This window comes from Rhinopithecus bieti, unplaced genomic scaffold, assembly GCF_001698545.2.
Source record: "Rhinopithecus bieti isolate Rb0 unplaced genomic scaffold, ASM169854v2 scaffold_14455, whole genome shotgun sequence".
Lineage (NCBI taxonomy): Eukaryota > Metazoa > Chordata > Mammalia > Primates > Cercopithecidae > Rhinopithecus > Rhinopithecus bieti.
In genome coordinates this window covers 123,257-138,180 of record NW_016807905.1, presented here as the reverse complement: position 1 = coordinate 138,180, position 14,924 = coordinate 123,257, and the positions used below count along the sequence as shown (strand labels likewise).

The 14,924-nt window shown below is 41.6% G+C and overlaps 1 protein-coding gene across 2 annotated transcripts in view; it reads right to left on the bottom strand.

Annotated features, from left to right (window-relative positions):
• ASXL1 (ASXL transcriptional regulator 1) overlaps positions 1–10,704 on the bottom strand; it is a 34,760-nt gene extending 24,056 nt beyond the window's left edge. For both annotated transcript variants that reach the window (XM_017884118.1, XM_017884119.1), the window contains exon 1: positions 10,680–10,704. In XM_017884118.1, the coding sequence (XP_017739607.1) occupies positions 10,680–10,685 (6 nt within the window). In that variant the 5' untranslated portion in view covers positions 10,686–10,704. The remainder of the gene's footprint in view (positions 1–10,679) is intronic.
• Between the last annotated feature and the right edge of the window lie 4,220 nt (positions 10,705–14,924).

Here is a 14,924-nt window from a genome sequence, read left to right as displayed (position 1 = left end):
GACCCTATCTCAGAAAACAAAACAAATCCTAAATAAATGGAGAACTATACCCTGTTCTTGATTAAGAAGATTTTATATCATAAAGATGTCAATTTGGCCAGGCCTGGTGGCTCAAGCCTGTAATCCCAGCACTTGGGGAGGCTGAGGTGGGCAGACCACAATGTCAGGAGTTCGAGACCAGCCTGACCAACATAGTGAAACCCCGTCTCTACTAAAAATACAAAAATTAGCCAGACGTAGTGGCGCGCACCTGTAATCCTAGCTACTCAAGAGGCTAAGGCAGGAGAGTCGCTTGAACCCGGGAGGTGGAGGTTACGGTAGGCCAAGATCGCACCACTGCACTCAGCTCACCGCAATCTCCACCTCCTGGGTTCAAGCAATTCTCCTGCCTCAGCCTTCCGAGTAGCTGGGGTTACAGGCGCCTGCCACTATGCCCAGTTAATTTTTTGTATTTTTAGTAGAGACGGGGTTTCACCACGTTGGCCAGGCTGGTCTCAAACTCCTGACCTCGTGATTCACCCTCCTCGGCCTTCCCAAAGTGCTGGGATTACAGACATGAGCCATCGTGCCTGGCCAATCTTTGTATTTTTTGTAGAGATGGGTTTTTTGCCATATTGCCCAGGCTGGTCTTGAACTCCTGAGCACAAGCAATCCACCCTCCTGGGCCTCTAGTGCTGGGATTACAGGTGTGAGCCACCACACCCGGCCTAAAACAAAAGATTCTGATCAAAATTTGTTTTGTTTTGTTTTTTTTTAAAAAAAACCTACACATACATATTGAAGTGTATAGAAAGTTTACAGATCCAAAGTCAAAATGCAACTTTGGAAAACTGTGGCTAAAATGGTCCACTAATGATGTTTTAATTTTCTCATGAAAATCCTAAAGAAGAATTAAAACTAATAAAGCAATCTCCATGCACGCTTGAGAAAAGGCTTCACCATTTAAACAAAATACTTAACATAAAAAGGTTCTACTGAATGTGAAATCCATTTGCATTATCAAAAGCAATTTCAATATTATAGCTGTCAACGAAAGAAAAGGAAGAGCTGCTATTTAAAAAATGAACACACTCTTGGAATATAAAGAAATTGCCTCAGTTCTTATTAATAATAAGAAAGGAATTTCTATCAACCAGAAATAAATTCTTGTAAGTTGCCACCCACAGCTGCAAGTAAAGTTTCTAGCTAATGGTGACCACAGGCCCACAATCCCTCATCTGAAATCTTTGGGTCTAGATGTGTTGTAGAATTTAGAATTTCTTGAATTTTAGAATGCTAATATATGCATATATTATATATTATCACCACCAGCAACCCATAATCAAACACATTAATTAAAAAAAAAATGTAGACAAGGACCAAGTGAAATAAAATAGGCTAACCTAGCCCTCTAAATCTACATCAGAGCTTTGACACAAAATGAGTTTGGACAGGTCAGGTTTTACTACTAAATCAGTCAAGGGGAAAAAAAATTCAGTTCTCATAATATTTTGGATTTCAGAATTGTTAATCAGGGACTATAGATTTGTATCAGACATCTGAAGAGTTCATCATTAAACACAAGGAAATACATACAGACTTTTTAAGCACAAAACTTGATGTCATGATCATAACAGCACGTTTCTCAAAACTTTTAAAAAAGATTTGTAAGTTTTATAATTCTATTTTTCTCATCACAATTACAAAATGCAAAGAAAATGCAACAAAATCATTTCACCAATCCCCATAGAAAGAGCCTCCAGGTCACTTCCATTTTACCCAAGTATACAATATGAAAAGGTAAGGGAATAGTCCCTTAGAGAAATTCTCACACGTTTGTACATGCAGACTAAGGATGAGTGCTCTGCAGTGTTTATAACAGAGATTATAAAACAGTGAAAAATGTACATATTCATAACAGGAGACTGGATAAATAAAATGTAGCTATATTGATATGGTACACTATTAAACATTAAAGAGAATAAAATACACCTATATAAACAAACACAACACATACCTCAATATGAATAGGAGGATGCATATTAAATTAATGATAGCAGTTGCTACTGAGAAGAACAGGGGCAACAGGCCAGGGTGGCAGGTGGGGACAGAGGGGGTGGAGTTTGGCATAAAAGCCAAGGGCATTTCCCACTTTCTCTGTACAAAGGCTTGAGCTTCCATATTTAAACATGGCAAAATAGAAGTTGCTTAAGGGGTACAAAATAACAGTTAAATAGAAGGAATAAGTTCTAATATTCAATAGTAGAGCAGGAAAATTATAGTAAACAATAATTTACTATATATTTCAAAATTTCTAGAAAAGAAGAATTTTAATGTTCCCAACACAAAGAAAAATGTCTATGCATTGCATACAGGTATCAAAATATCACCTGTACCCCCAAAATACATAAAACGATTATATCTCAATTTTCAAAACTTGTAGCATACTGCATTGTATCTACAAATCAAATTGGGAAGAAATGACATCTTTATGATATAGAATCTTCTTAAGAACATGGTATAGCTGCTCTCCATTTATTTGGGGTTTGTTTTATTTTGGTTTTTCTTTTTTCTTAATTTTTTTATTTTGTTTTCTTTTGTTTAATGTTATTTGGGGGTTGTGGATAAACATGGCAAAATGAACACATACTTCTTTGCATCCTCCTAAAGGTTCACTAGAATGGATATAAGGGAATAGTAAAAGTATACATGCATAAATACAAAGAGTAAGGGAAAGGAAAAAGGCAATAGATGAAGGATGTCAACAGAAATCTGAAAGATGGAGAGCAGGAAGATAAGAAGTAACTGACTCAGCAAAGAAGGAAAGATGAAGTTTACGGCTGCAGAGGGAAAAGCCACAAAAAATAACCCAGTGCTTCAAAAAGCCCAGAGCAGGCAGGGAAGTGGGAGGCACCAGGAACCACTGTAGACAAGAGTTGAGAGGCAGTGGCTGAGAACAGGAGAACTGTTCAAACTCTGAATAAGAAGTCAGACCCCCTCAGGTCTCCTTCCTGTCCCTAAACAGTAAGGCAATACCCTTCTCCCGCTCCAAAGGAAAACAGATTTATATTCTGATTAAATCAAACCAGAGAGGTTCTGGAATAGAAGACCAGAGGCACAGCTCAAGGGATGGGGGATGGAGTGAGATGTCACACTCTAAATAAGACCACTAAGTCAAAGACCACATAGAAAATCGTGACACAGGCTGGGCATGGTGGCTCACACTGTAATCCCAGCACTTTGGGCAGGAAGATCACCTGAGGTCAGGAGTTCAAGACCAGCCTGGCCAACATGGCAAAACCCCGTATCTAATAAAAAATACAAAAAATTAGCCAGGGGCCAGGCGCAGTGGCTTCAAGCCTGTAATCCCAGGCACTTTGGGGAGCCGAGACGGGTGGATCACGAGGTCAGGAGATCGAACCATCCCTGGCTAAACACCCGTGAAACCCCCGTCTCTTATAAAAAAATACAAAAAACTAGTCCGGGCGAGGTGGCGGCGCTTGTAGTCCCAGCTACTCGCGAGGCTGAGGCAGGAGAATGGCGTAAACCCGGGGAGGCGGAGCTTGCAGTGAGCTAGATCGGGCCACTGCCACTCCAGCCTGGGCGTTAGAGCGAGACTCCGTCTCAAAAAAAAGAAAAAAAAAAAAAAAAAAAAAAAAAAAAAAAAAAATTAGCCAGGGGTGATGGCAGGCACCTGTAATCCCAGCTACTAGGGAGGCTGAGGCTGGAGAACTGTTTGAACCCAGGAGGTGGAGGTTGCGATGGCGCCACTGCACTCCAGCCTGGGCGGCAAGAGCTAAACTTCATCTCAAAAAACAAAACAAAACAACACCACCACACAGCAGAAAATCATGAGGCCACTACCTTCCCTCCCCACCTTGGCTCCCAAAGCGCCCCAAATAGTGGTAGTACTATGACCCCAACCCTCAGCCTACTCTCATACAGATGGCAAGAGACGAAATGATTTCTCCTCCTGGAAAAAGTGACCAGCCTAGGAGAAAACACCTTCAGAAATGGATAACACGAGGATCCCCTAAAAGCATCTAGGTCCCCACCCTCTATCACAGCCAATAAACACTGCTCACAAACACAGGATGCATCAGTTTGCTCACTGTTGAGTGACCTATCAAGAACCACCAGCTATTTAAGCACATTGTTATGTGAAAGAAAACCACAATAAATAGAAGGAGAACTGAAAGGAAACAAAGATAAATAAAATTTCACAGTAAATGTTCTCAAAGAGCCCCAAAACAAACATAGAGTGCTTTTTTTTTCTTTAATAAGATATGGGGTCTTGCTATATTGCCCAGGCTAGACTCAAACTCCTGGGCAACATAGCAATTCTCCCACCTTGGCCTCTCCAGTAGCCAGGACTACAGACAAGTACTACAGGTTAGCCAGAATTTTTTTTTTTTTAAATAAGGCAACATTAAAGAACATGAACAATCTGCTAGAAATTAAAATGAGATGCCAAAACAACAGATTATCTCCGAGAGATCCAAAAAAAAAAAAAAAAAAAACGAAAAGAAAAAAGAAAAAGAAACTCCGTTAAGAAAGTCCTACATCCAACAAATAGAAGGTCCAGAGGAAGAAAGTCAAAAGACAGAAATAATATAAGAAATTTTCCCAAAATGAGAAGAGTCCAGTTTCCAAGTTTAATAAGGCAATATACTCAGCATAATGAATGAAGAAGACCCATTCCACAGCATTATCATGAAATCTCAAAACACAGGAGAGAAACAGATCCTAAAATCTTCCAGTCAGAAAGAACATATGATAACCAGAAATCACAATGGCATGTTTCTCAAAAGCAGCTTTGAAGAATGTAGTAAGAGTAACATCTGGAATTCTGAGCCCAACCAATAATTCAGTATGGAACACAGAATAAAGACATGTAAGGCCTCAATTTACCTCCTAGGCACCTGTTCTCAAGAAGCAACTCTAGGTGAACTTGCTCTATGTAAATGTATTGTGTAGAGAATGCACACACAACTAAAGGAGTAACAATAAATGAGATTTGTGTGAGATCTAGGAAAGGCAGGACATAACACAGGAGAAAGTGAAGAGAATTCCCGAGGTACATAAAAGTAAAGTCTGAGGAAAACAGCCACATGCATGTCAAAAGAGTAACCAACAGGCCCCAGTTTGCCCGGGAGCTTCCATTTTTAGCACTGGAAGTCCTACACCCTGGGAAATCCCTCAATCCTGGGCAAACCAGGATAGCTGGCCACCTTACACCACAAACGGTCCATGCGGAGAGCAGGAAAAAAGATGGCTCCAGGACCAAACATTCAGAAAGAAGAATGAAATCGATACGTTAAACACATCAAGAATTGTATAGCTGTTAACAGCATTGGGTTTCATCTTTTGTTTGTAACCCATTTTGTTTATTTCCCATCTTTGTTGTTTTATCTACATATTGAATTATGTGAAATATACCATGGTTACAAATCAAAACTATATAAAAGGTTATACTCAGAGTAAGTTACACTGCTCCCCACCATCCCTTCCGTTTCCATCCCCCTCCAACTCTCCACTCCATTCCTACTAGTCCCCTAACCAACCTCATTGTTTCCGGTTTATTCTTCTTCAGTTTCTTTTTGTACAAATGATAATATACACATCTATTTTATTTCTACCTCATCCTTCAACAACAACAAAAAAATTTGCATGCCTCAGAGAGTATTTTGCACTTCAATTTTTCATTTAACAACATATTCTGGAAATCACTCTATGGTTTCATAGAAAACTTCCTCATTTTCTTCTCAGCTGCATGATACTCCATGATGTTGATGTATCAAAGTTTATATAACCACTCCCTTATGTACCACCAGCATTTAGATAGCTTTTAATATTCTGCAACTACAAATACTACTGCCTTGAATAACCAAATGGAAACAATGGGTCAAAAGGTAGATGCAAATATAATTTTGTTAATAATATCAAATTCCCCCCCCCCCAAAAAAAAAGTATCAACCTGTTTCTTGACCTGGGGACAGTGGCTCACGCCCGTAATCTTAGCACTTTGGAAGCCAAGGCTGGAGGATCACTTGAGCCCAGGAGTTCAAGATAAGCCTAGGCAACATAGTGAGACCCCCATGCCTGGAAAAAAAAAAAAATTAGCCGGACATGATGCATATACCTGTAGTCCCAGCTACTTGGGAGGCTGATGTCAGTTATGATGCCACCACTGCCCTCCAGCCTGGGAGACAGAGTGAGACCTGTTTCAAAAAAAAATCATTTCTTTTCTTAAGGGTAGTGCAACAGTGCTTGTTTTCCCACAGCACTGAAAAGAGGAAGTGGTTGTGATACATTTAAAATTTTTACTGACATATACTTAAAGTGAATAACATAACCACCCTGAAGGGGCACAAGGATAGATCTAACCCAAGTAATTCTTCAAGTATTTTGACTACGTATCCTTAGGCTAAAAACCTAAATGAACTATAAACAAATACTGAGTTCTAGTTAGATTTGTTTTTCCACAGTGGAATGGGTTAACAATTATAAAACTAAGTGTTTGTACTAAAACTGATCAAGTAGGTAGATACAAAGCACATAATAGAAGCCAGATTGCTCAATGTTGGAGTAGCAAGACATATATAGAAGGGTAAAGTTAGAATGAAACTCCCAGTAAGAGACTGATTGCAAGGTATTAGTATGAATACTATATTTACCTACAGACAGATAAATAGAGAAACAGGGATAGATGTATACATGCATACCATTCTAAGCTAAAAGAAACCAGAGCTCCCCAGGAAAATGGATAATTCCAGAAGTGGGGCTGGGAAAATACAAGCTAAACCCAGAACATCTTGCTGGGTCAGAAAGCAGGTAAGTAAAGAAGTGTTCAGGAATGAGGAGGACACATTAAAAGGACACAAAAGTTGGAGTACATGCAATTCCACTGGCCAAATCAGAGAAAATTTGTACATTAAAAATGATAGTGCCGGGCGCGGTGGCTCAAGCCTGTAATCCCAGCACTTTGGGAGGCCGAGACGGGCGGATCATGAGGTCAGGAGATCGAGACCATCCTGGCTAACACGGTGAAATCCCGTCTCTACTAAAAAATACAAAAAAACTAGCCGGGCGAGGTGGTGGGCGCCTGTAGTCCCAGCTACTCGGGAGGCTAAGGCAGGAGAATGGCGTAAACCCGGGAGGCGGAGCTTGCAGTGAGCCAAGATCCGGCCACTGCACTCCAGCCTGGGCGACAGAGCGAGACTCCATCTCAATAAAAAAAAAAAAAAAGATTACAACTCAATAATAAAATAAGAATCTATGGGTAGGGCTGGGCATGATGGCTCATGCCTACAATCTCAGCACTTTGGGAGGCCAAAGCGGGTGGATAACTTGAGGTCAAGAGTTCGAGACCAGCCTGGCCAACATGGTGAAACCCCATCTCCACTAAAATTATAAAAATTACCCAGGTGTGGTGGCACAAACCTATAATCCCAGCTACTTGTGAGGCTGAGGCAGGAGAATCACTTCAACCCAGGCGGCAGAGGCTGCGGTAAGCCAAGATCGCATCACTGCATTCCAGCCTGGGCAACAAAGTGAGTCTTCATATTAAAAAAAAAAAAAAAAGAAGAATCCATGGCCGGGCACTGTGGCTCACGCCTAATCCCAGCACTTTGGGAGGCCAAGGCGGGTGGATCGCTTGAGGCTAGAAGTTGGAGACCAGCCTGGCCAACATGGTGAAACCCCATCTCTACTAAAAAGACAAAAATTAGCTGGGCATGGTGGCAGGCGCCTGTAATCCCAGCTACTTGGGAAGCTGAGGAAGACGAATCACTTGAACCCGGGAGACAGAGGCTGCAGTGAGCTGAGATTGTGCCACTACATTCCATCCTGGGCAACAGAGTACATGAGACTCTGTCTCAAAAAAAAAAAAAGAAAGAAAGAAACCATAAATTCACAATGAATAAACAAATGGGGGGAGAAATTAAAGCTCTCCTTTACTGAAGAATCACAACTAATAGATGTCAGATAAATGGCGGAACTTAAAAAAAAAATCACCATTTGACAACTCTCAGAGCACTAATTTTTTTTTTTTTTCAGACAGAGTCTTGTTCTGTTGCCCAGGCTGGAGTGCAGTGGCAGGATTCAGCTCACGGCAACCTCTATCTCCGGGGTTCAAGCGACTCTCCTGCCTCAGCCTCCCCCAGTAGCTGGGATTACAGGCATGCACCACCACGTCTGGCTAATTTTTTTGTATTTTTAGTAGAGACAGGGTTTCACCATGTTGGCCAGGCTGGTGTCAAACTCCTGACCTCAAATGATCCGCCCACCTCAGTCTCCCAAAGTGCTGGGATTACAGGCGTGAGCCACTGCACCCAGCCTCAGAGTACTAACTCTTTTAGGTAGAAATCCTTCATCGGTGGATGCTAAAACCAGTGAATGAAAGTATGTGAGAGTATTCATATAGTCTCAAAGTACAGTAAGCCCCCCCTACCCAAAATTTCACTTTCCACAGTTTCAATAACCTGTGGTCAACAGCAGTACAAAAATATTACAGTATTTTGAGACAGAAAGAAGGACCATATCCACATAACTTTGATTACAGTATATTGTTGCAATTGTTATATTTTATTCTTGTTGTTAATCTTTTACTGTGCCTAAGTTATAAATTAAACCTGTGGGGCTAGGCACAGTGGCTCACACCCGTAATCCCAACACTTTGGGAGACCAATGGAAGAGGATCACTTGAGGCCAGGAGCTCGGGACCAAGCTGGGCAACAGAGTAAGGCCCTATTTCTAAAAACTGAATAAAGGAATAATAAAATAAAATGTATCATAGGTACGTATGCATAGGAAAAAACACAGTGTATATATAGGGCTTGGGACTATCTGTAATTTCAGGCACCCACTGGTCTTGAAACATCCCCAGCAGATAAAGGGGACTACTGTATCTCTCTACAAGGTACTATTTACAGGAAAGAAATAAGGCAGACACCACCTTAACCAAGTGATTGAAGCTTTCATTATCAGAAATCAGACAAACAAGTACCATGCGTCTCCTGATAAAATGTACTAAGGAGGACATGCTGAGGTATTCCTGTCAAAAACATTACTTTAATAATGAAAAGCATCAAGACAAATCCATATCGGAGAACTTACTATTAATACAAAATAAATGGTCTGCACTTTAAAAAAAATTAAGTCATAAAAGACAACGTTTGTGAGAACTTTTTCAGATTAAAGGAAAGAAGATTTGACAAACGAATGTACCATGTGATCAAGGATGAGATCCTTAAACAGAATTTTGCTTTATAAGTAGCATTAGAAAACAATAGGCCAGGCCCGGTGGCTCACACCTGTAATCCCAGCACTTTGCGAGGCTGAGGCGGGTGGATCACCTGAGGTCAGGAGTTCAAGACCAGCCTGACCAACATGGAGAAACCCTGTCTCTACTAAAAATACAAAAAAATTAGCCAGGCATGGTGGTGCATGCCTGTAGTCCCAGCTACTCGAGAGGCTGAGGCAGGAGAATCGCTTGAACCCGGGAGGTGGAGGTTGCGGTGAGCTGAGATCGTGCCATTGTACTCCAGCCTGGGCAAAAAATGCGAAACTCCATCTCAAAAAAAAAAAAAAAAAGAAAACAATAGGTAAAATTTCAGTAAAATATGCCGATTTTTTTTTAAAGATGGGGATCTCACTATTGTTGCCCAGGCTGGAGTACAGTGGCTATGCACAGAGTGATCATGACATACTGCAGCCCTGAACTCTTAGGCTCAAGCGATCCTCCCACCTCAGCCTCCTGAGTAGCTAGGACTATAGGTGTATACCACCAAGCCCAGCTCAAAGTATGCACATTAGACAGCAAGCAGTACTGTATCAACATTAATTTTCTGACACTGAAAATTGCAATGTGGTTATGAAAGAGAATGTACTTGTTGTTAATAACTATTTAGAGGTTAGGGGGCATTATGTCCGCACTTTAGTACATGAAAAAAATAACATGTAGATAGAATTATAAAGCAAATATAATCGTATCTGAAATTATGCCAAAATTACAAGTTATTAAAAAATTAACTCTATACCTGCTAGGGCAAAAAACTGGGAAACAAAATTTTGAAACAAATTACATTTACAATAGCATCGAAAACAAAAGTACTTGAGGCTGGGCATGGTGGCTCATGCCTATAATCCCAGCATTTTGGAAGGCCAAGGCAGGTAGATCACGAGGTCAGGAGTTCGAGAACAGCCTGGCCAACATGGTGAAACTCCGTCTCTACTAAAAATACAAAAAATTAGCCAGGTATGGTGGTGCACGCCTGTAATCCCAGCTACTAAGGAGGGTGAGGCAGGTAAATCGCTTGAAACCGGGAGGCAAAGGTTGCAGTGAGCTCACATTCTGCCATTGCACTCCAGGCTGGGCAACAAGAGCAAAACTCCGTCTCAATGAAATAAATTAATTTAAAAAATTAGAAAAATAAAAATACTTGAGAAAAAAATGTTAAGGCATGCAAGACCTCACTGGAAACTATAAAACACTAAGAAAAATTAAAGATGATAATAACTGGAGATTACACCATGTTCATGGATTGAAAAAAATCAATGCTGCTGAGAAGTTAAGAAGACTACAAAGTCAACACAACACAACCCCAATCAAAATCCCAGCTCTTTTCATCGGTAAAAATTGACAAGTTGACTCTAAAATTTATACGAAAATGCAAAAAAGGCTGGGCATGGTGGCTCACACACATAATCCCAGCGCCTTGGGAACTTGAGGGAGGAGGATGGCTTGAGCCAGAAGTTTTGGGATGCAGTAAGCTAGGACTGCGCCACGGCACTACAGCCTCTCGACAGAGCAAGCCCTTGTCTCTAAAAAAGAAAGAAAGAAAAATAAATGCAAGGAACCAAAAGCAGTCCAAGCAATTTTAAGAAAGAAGAGCAGAGGATTCACACTACTAATACTATCCAATTTCATGACTTACTAAAATCAGGAGAGTAAAATATTGGTATAAAATAAATAGATTAATGGAACAGAGTACAAAACATATCCTTATGTATGAACTCAACTGATTTTTGACAAAGGCACCAAAGTTATTCAATTTAAAGAGGGGAACATCATTTCAACAAATAAAGTTGAAACAAGATAAACACGTAAAAATGCAAACCTGAATGTCTACCTCAAACCATACATAGAAATTAATTTGAGGCCGGGCATGGTGACTCAAGCCTGTAATCACAGCAACTTTGGGAGGCTGAGGTGGGCAGATCACCTGAGGTCAGGAGTTCAAGACCAGGATGGCAAACATGGTGAAACTCCGTCTCTACTAAAAATAGAAAAATTAGTCAGGCATGGTGGCAAGTGCTTATAATCTCAGCTACTCAGGAGGCTGAGGTAAGAGAATCGCTTGAACCTGGGAGATGGAGGTTACAGTCAGCCAAGATCGTGACACTGCACTCCAGTCTGGGTGACAGAGCGAGACTCCCTCTCAAAAACAAAAAATAATTTGACATAAATCGCACACCTAAGAGCCAAAAATATAAAGGCAAAAAAAAATTTTGTGCTACTATTAATAGATAGGCAAAAATTTCTAAAAACACATTGTTTTAATGTGGATAAAACAGACTTCCTCAAAATAAAAAAACTTCTAATCAAAAGACACTTTAATAAAAATGTGAAGGCACGCCAGGCCAGGCATGGTGGCTCAGCAGCACTTTGGGATGCTGAGGTGGGACGATCACTTGAGCCTGCCTAGGAGTTCGAAACCAGCCTAGGAAACATAGTGAGACCTCATCTCTACAAAAAATAGACAAAAATAGCCAGGAGTGGTGGCACATGTCTATAGTCAAGAGACTGAGGTGGGAGGATTACTTTAAGCCCAGGAAGTTGAGGCTGCAGTGAGCTGTGATTGCACCACTGCACTCCAGCCTGGGTGACAGAGCAAGACCCTGTCTCAAAAAAAAAAAAAAAAAGAAAAGAAAAGGCAGGCCACAGACTGGGAGAAAATATTTGCAATACACATACTCAGGATACATTATGTATCGAGAGAGAGAGAGAGAGCTTCAATTCTTTTTTTTTTTTTTTCCCCCGAGACAGAGTCTAGCCTATTGCCCAGGTTGGAGAGCAGTGGCGCGATCTCAGCTCACTGCAACCTCCACCTCCCAGGTTCAAGCAATTCTTGTGCCTCAGTCTCCTAAGTAGCTGGAATTACAGGTGCCCTCTACCACACCAGCTAATTTTTCTGTATTTTTAGTAGAGACGGGGTTTCACCATGTTGACCAGGCTGATTTCAAACTCCTAAACCAAAGTGATCCACCTGCCTCAGCCTCCCAAAGTGCTGGGATTACATGCATGAGCCACCACACCCAGCCTATGTATTTTAATTATATAAACCAAAACAAAAAGACAAACCAATCTTTTTAAATGGGAAGAGCTGCCATTCTCTTCCCCCAAACTAGCCTTCCCTTCCTTTAAGTGGTACACAGCAAGGTAGGCATTTATACAAAAGTGGGGGCCTGAGGCTAGGAAGACATGAATAGAGAGTCAGAGGCTGAGTGAAGCAAAGAAGGTATCTGTGTGTATCTGAGTGTGGTATGATGTGGGAGTCTGAGATCAAGAAGAGTGAAATGCCCAAACAGGGAATGACAAAGGATAGGGTACTGAAGCCCAAATGGGTTGAGGAGGGCATATGTATATGGGAGAACACCCTGATGTGACCGGTCAGAGATTGAGTGAGTGAACTCATCCATGGGATGAGAGAGGAGTCAACCCACCACAGGGTGTTGGAGTCCAAGAGAAGTAAAGAGAACATCTGCATGAGGAAAGGGCTGCAACAGTGAGGAGTGGGTGATTAAATAAATAGGTAAGGGCCGGGCGCGGTGGTGGCTCAAGCCTGTAATCCCAGCACTTTGGGAGGCCAAGAAGGGTGGATCACAAGGTCAGGAGATCGAGACCATCCTGGTCTACACGGTGAAACCCCATCTCTACTAAAAAATACAAAAAACTAGCCGGGCGAGGTGGCAGGCGCCTGTAGTCCCAGCTACTCGGGAGGCTGAGGCAGGAGAATGGCGTGAACCCGGGAGGCGGAGCTTGCAGTGAGCGGAGATCGCGCCACTGCACTCCAGCCCAGGTGACAGAGCTAGACTCCGTCTCAAAAAATAAATAAATAAAAATAAATAGGTAAATATACTAGGGACAACAGGAAAAAGAGAAGCCAGATTTGAGAGAGGGTCTCACTCAGTAGTGTTGGCTGGAGTGCAGTGGTGCAATCTCGGCTCACTGTAGTCTTGACCTCCTGTGCCCAAGCGATCCTTCCACTTCAGCCTCCTGACTAGCTGGGACTACAGGCATGTGCCACCACACCTGGTTAACTTTTTTTTTTTTTTTTTTTTCTGTATAGATGATGTTTACCACGTTGCCCAGGCTGATCTTGAACTCACGTGTTCAAGCAATCCACCCGCCTCAGCCTCCCAAAGTGCTGGGATTACAGGTGTGAGCCACTGCACCCAGCCCAGATTTCTTATTGTTGGAAAAAGGACTTATAACTATGGAAAGGGAAAAAACTAGAATGACTGCATTAGAACTTGTATTATTGGGGTAAGCTCATAGTTTTCAACATATTTAGATAAAGCTGGATATAAATATAGATTGAGTGAACATATGTGTATGTATGTAAATATACTCATATATTCCTTAGCCCTTTCCCACTGAAAAGAACTGGGATCACCAACACTCCAATAGCAGCAAACATACCTAGAAACTAGATCTTAGCTTCTAAATATGACTGTATATAATATTATTAATTTTTTTTGAGACATTGCACTCCAGCCTGGGCAACAGGAGCAAAACTCCATCTCAAAAAAAAAAAGGCGGGGGGAGGTAAAAGGAGCTTTTAGTGATGAAGGATGGCAGACGCTACCTTAACTAAGTGATCAAAGAGATAATCAATAATAGCACAAACTGAAATAAAGAGCTACCTGACAGGACGCACCAAGAACCTAGCATCACTTCTCTGCTATACCTGACAAAGATGCAAAACCTGAATCCAATTATGAAAAAACTCAAACTGAAAAAGATTCCACAAAATAACTGGTCTGTAGTCTTCAAAAGAGTCAAGGTCACGAATATCAAAGAAAGATGAAAGAAATGTTCTAGAATGAAGGAGACCAAAGACATATGACAACTCCATGCAACACATAATTCTGACCGAGACCCTTTAAACAAAAAGGGCATTACATGGAAAATTAGCTAAATTTTAATAAAATCTGAAGATTAGATGGTAATAATGACTCAATGTAATTTTCTGAATTTTATGAACCTATTGTGGACATGTAGCAAGGAGAATGTCATTAACTTTAAGGCAAATACACTAAAGTGTTAATACTAAAGTATTAAGGGTAGGGCCAGGCACGGTGGTGCACACCTGTAATCCCAACACTTTGGGAGGCTAAGGCAAGAGGATCACTTGAGCCCAGAAGTTCAAAAAATTAAAATTAAAAAAAATTAACCAGGCATGGTGGCACACACTTGTAATCCCAACTACTCAGGAGGCTGAGGCAGGAGGATCGCTTATGCCCTGGAGTGAGCTATGATTCTACCACTGCACTCCAGCCTGTATGATAGAGTGACAGACCCTGTCTCAATAAATAAATAAAAATATTAAGGAGCAATTGGGCTCTAAAATGGGTCAGGAAAAAATAAAGTTCTTTGGGCCAGGCGCGGTGGCTCAAGCCTGTAATCCCAGCACTTTGGGAGGCTGAGACGGGCGGATCACAAGGTCAGGAGATCGAGACCATCCTGGCTAACACGGTGAAACCCCGTCTCTACTAAAAAATACAAAAAAATTAGCCGGGCGAGGTGGCGGGCGCCTGTAGTCCCAGCTACTCGGGAGGCTGAGGCAGGAGAATGGCGTGAACCTGGGAGGCGGAGCTTGCAGTGAGCTGAGATCCGGCCACAGCACTCCAGCCTGGGCGGCAGAGCGAGGCTCCGTCTC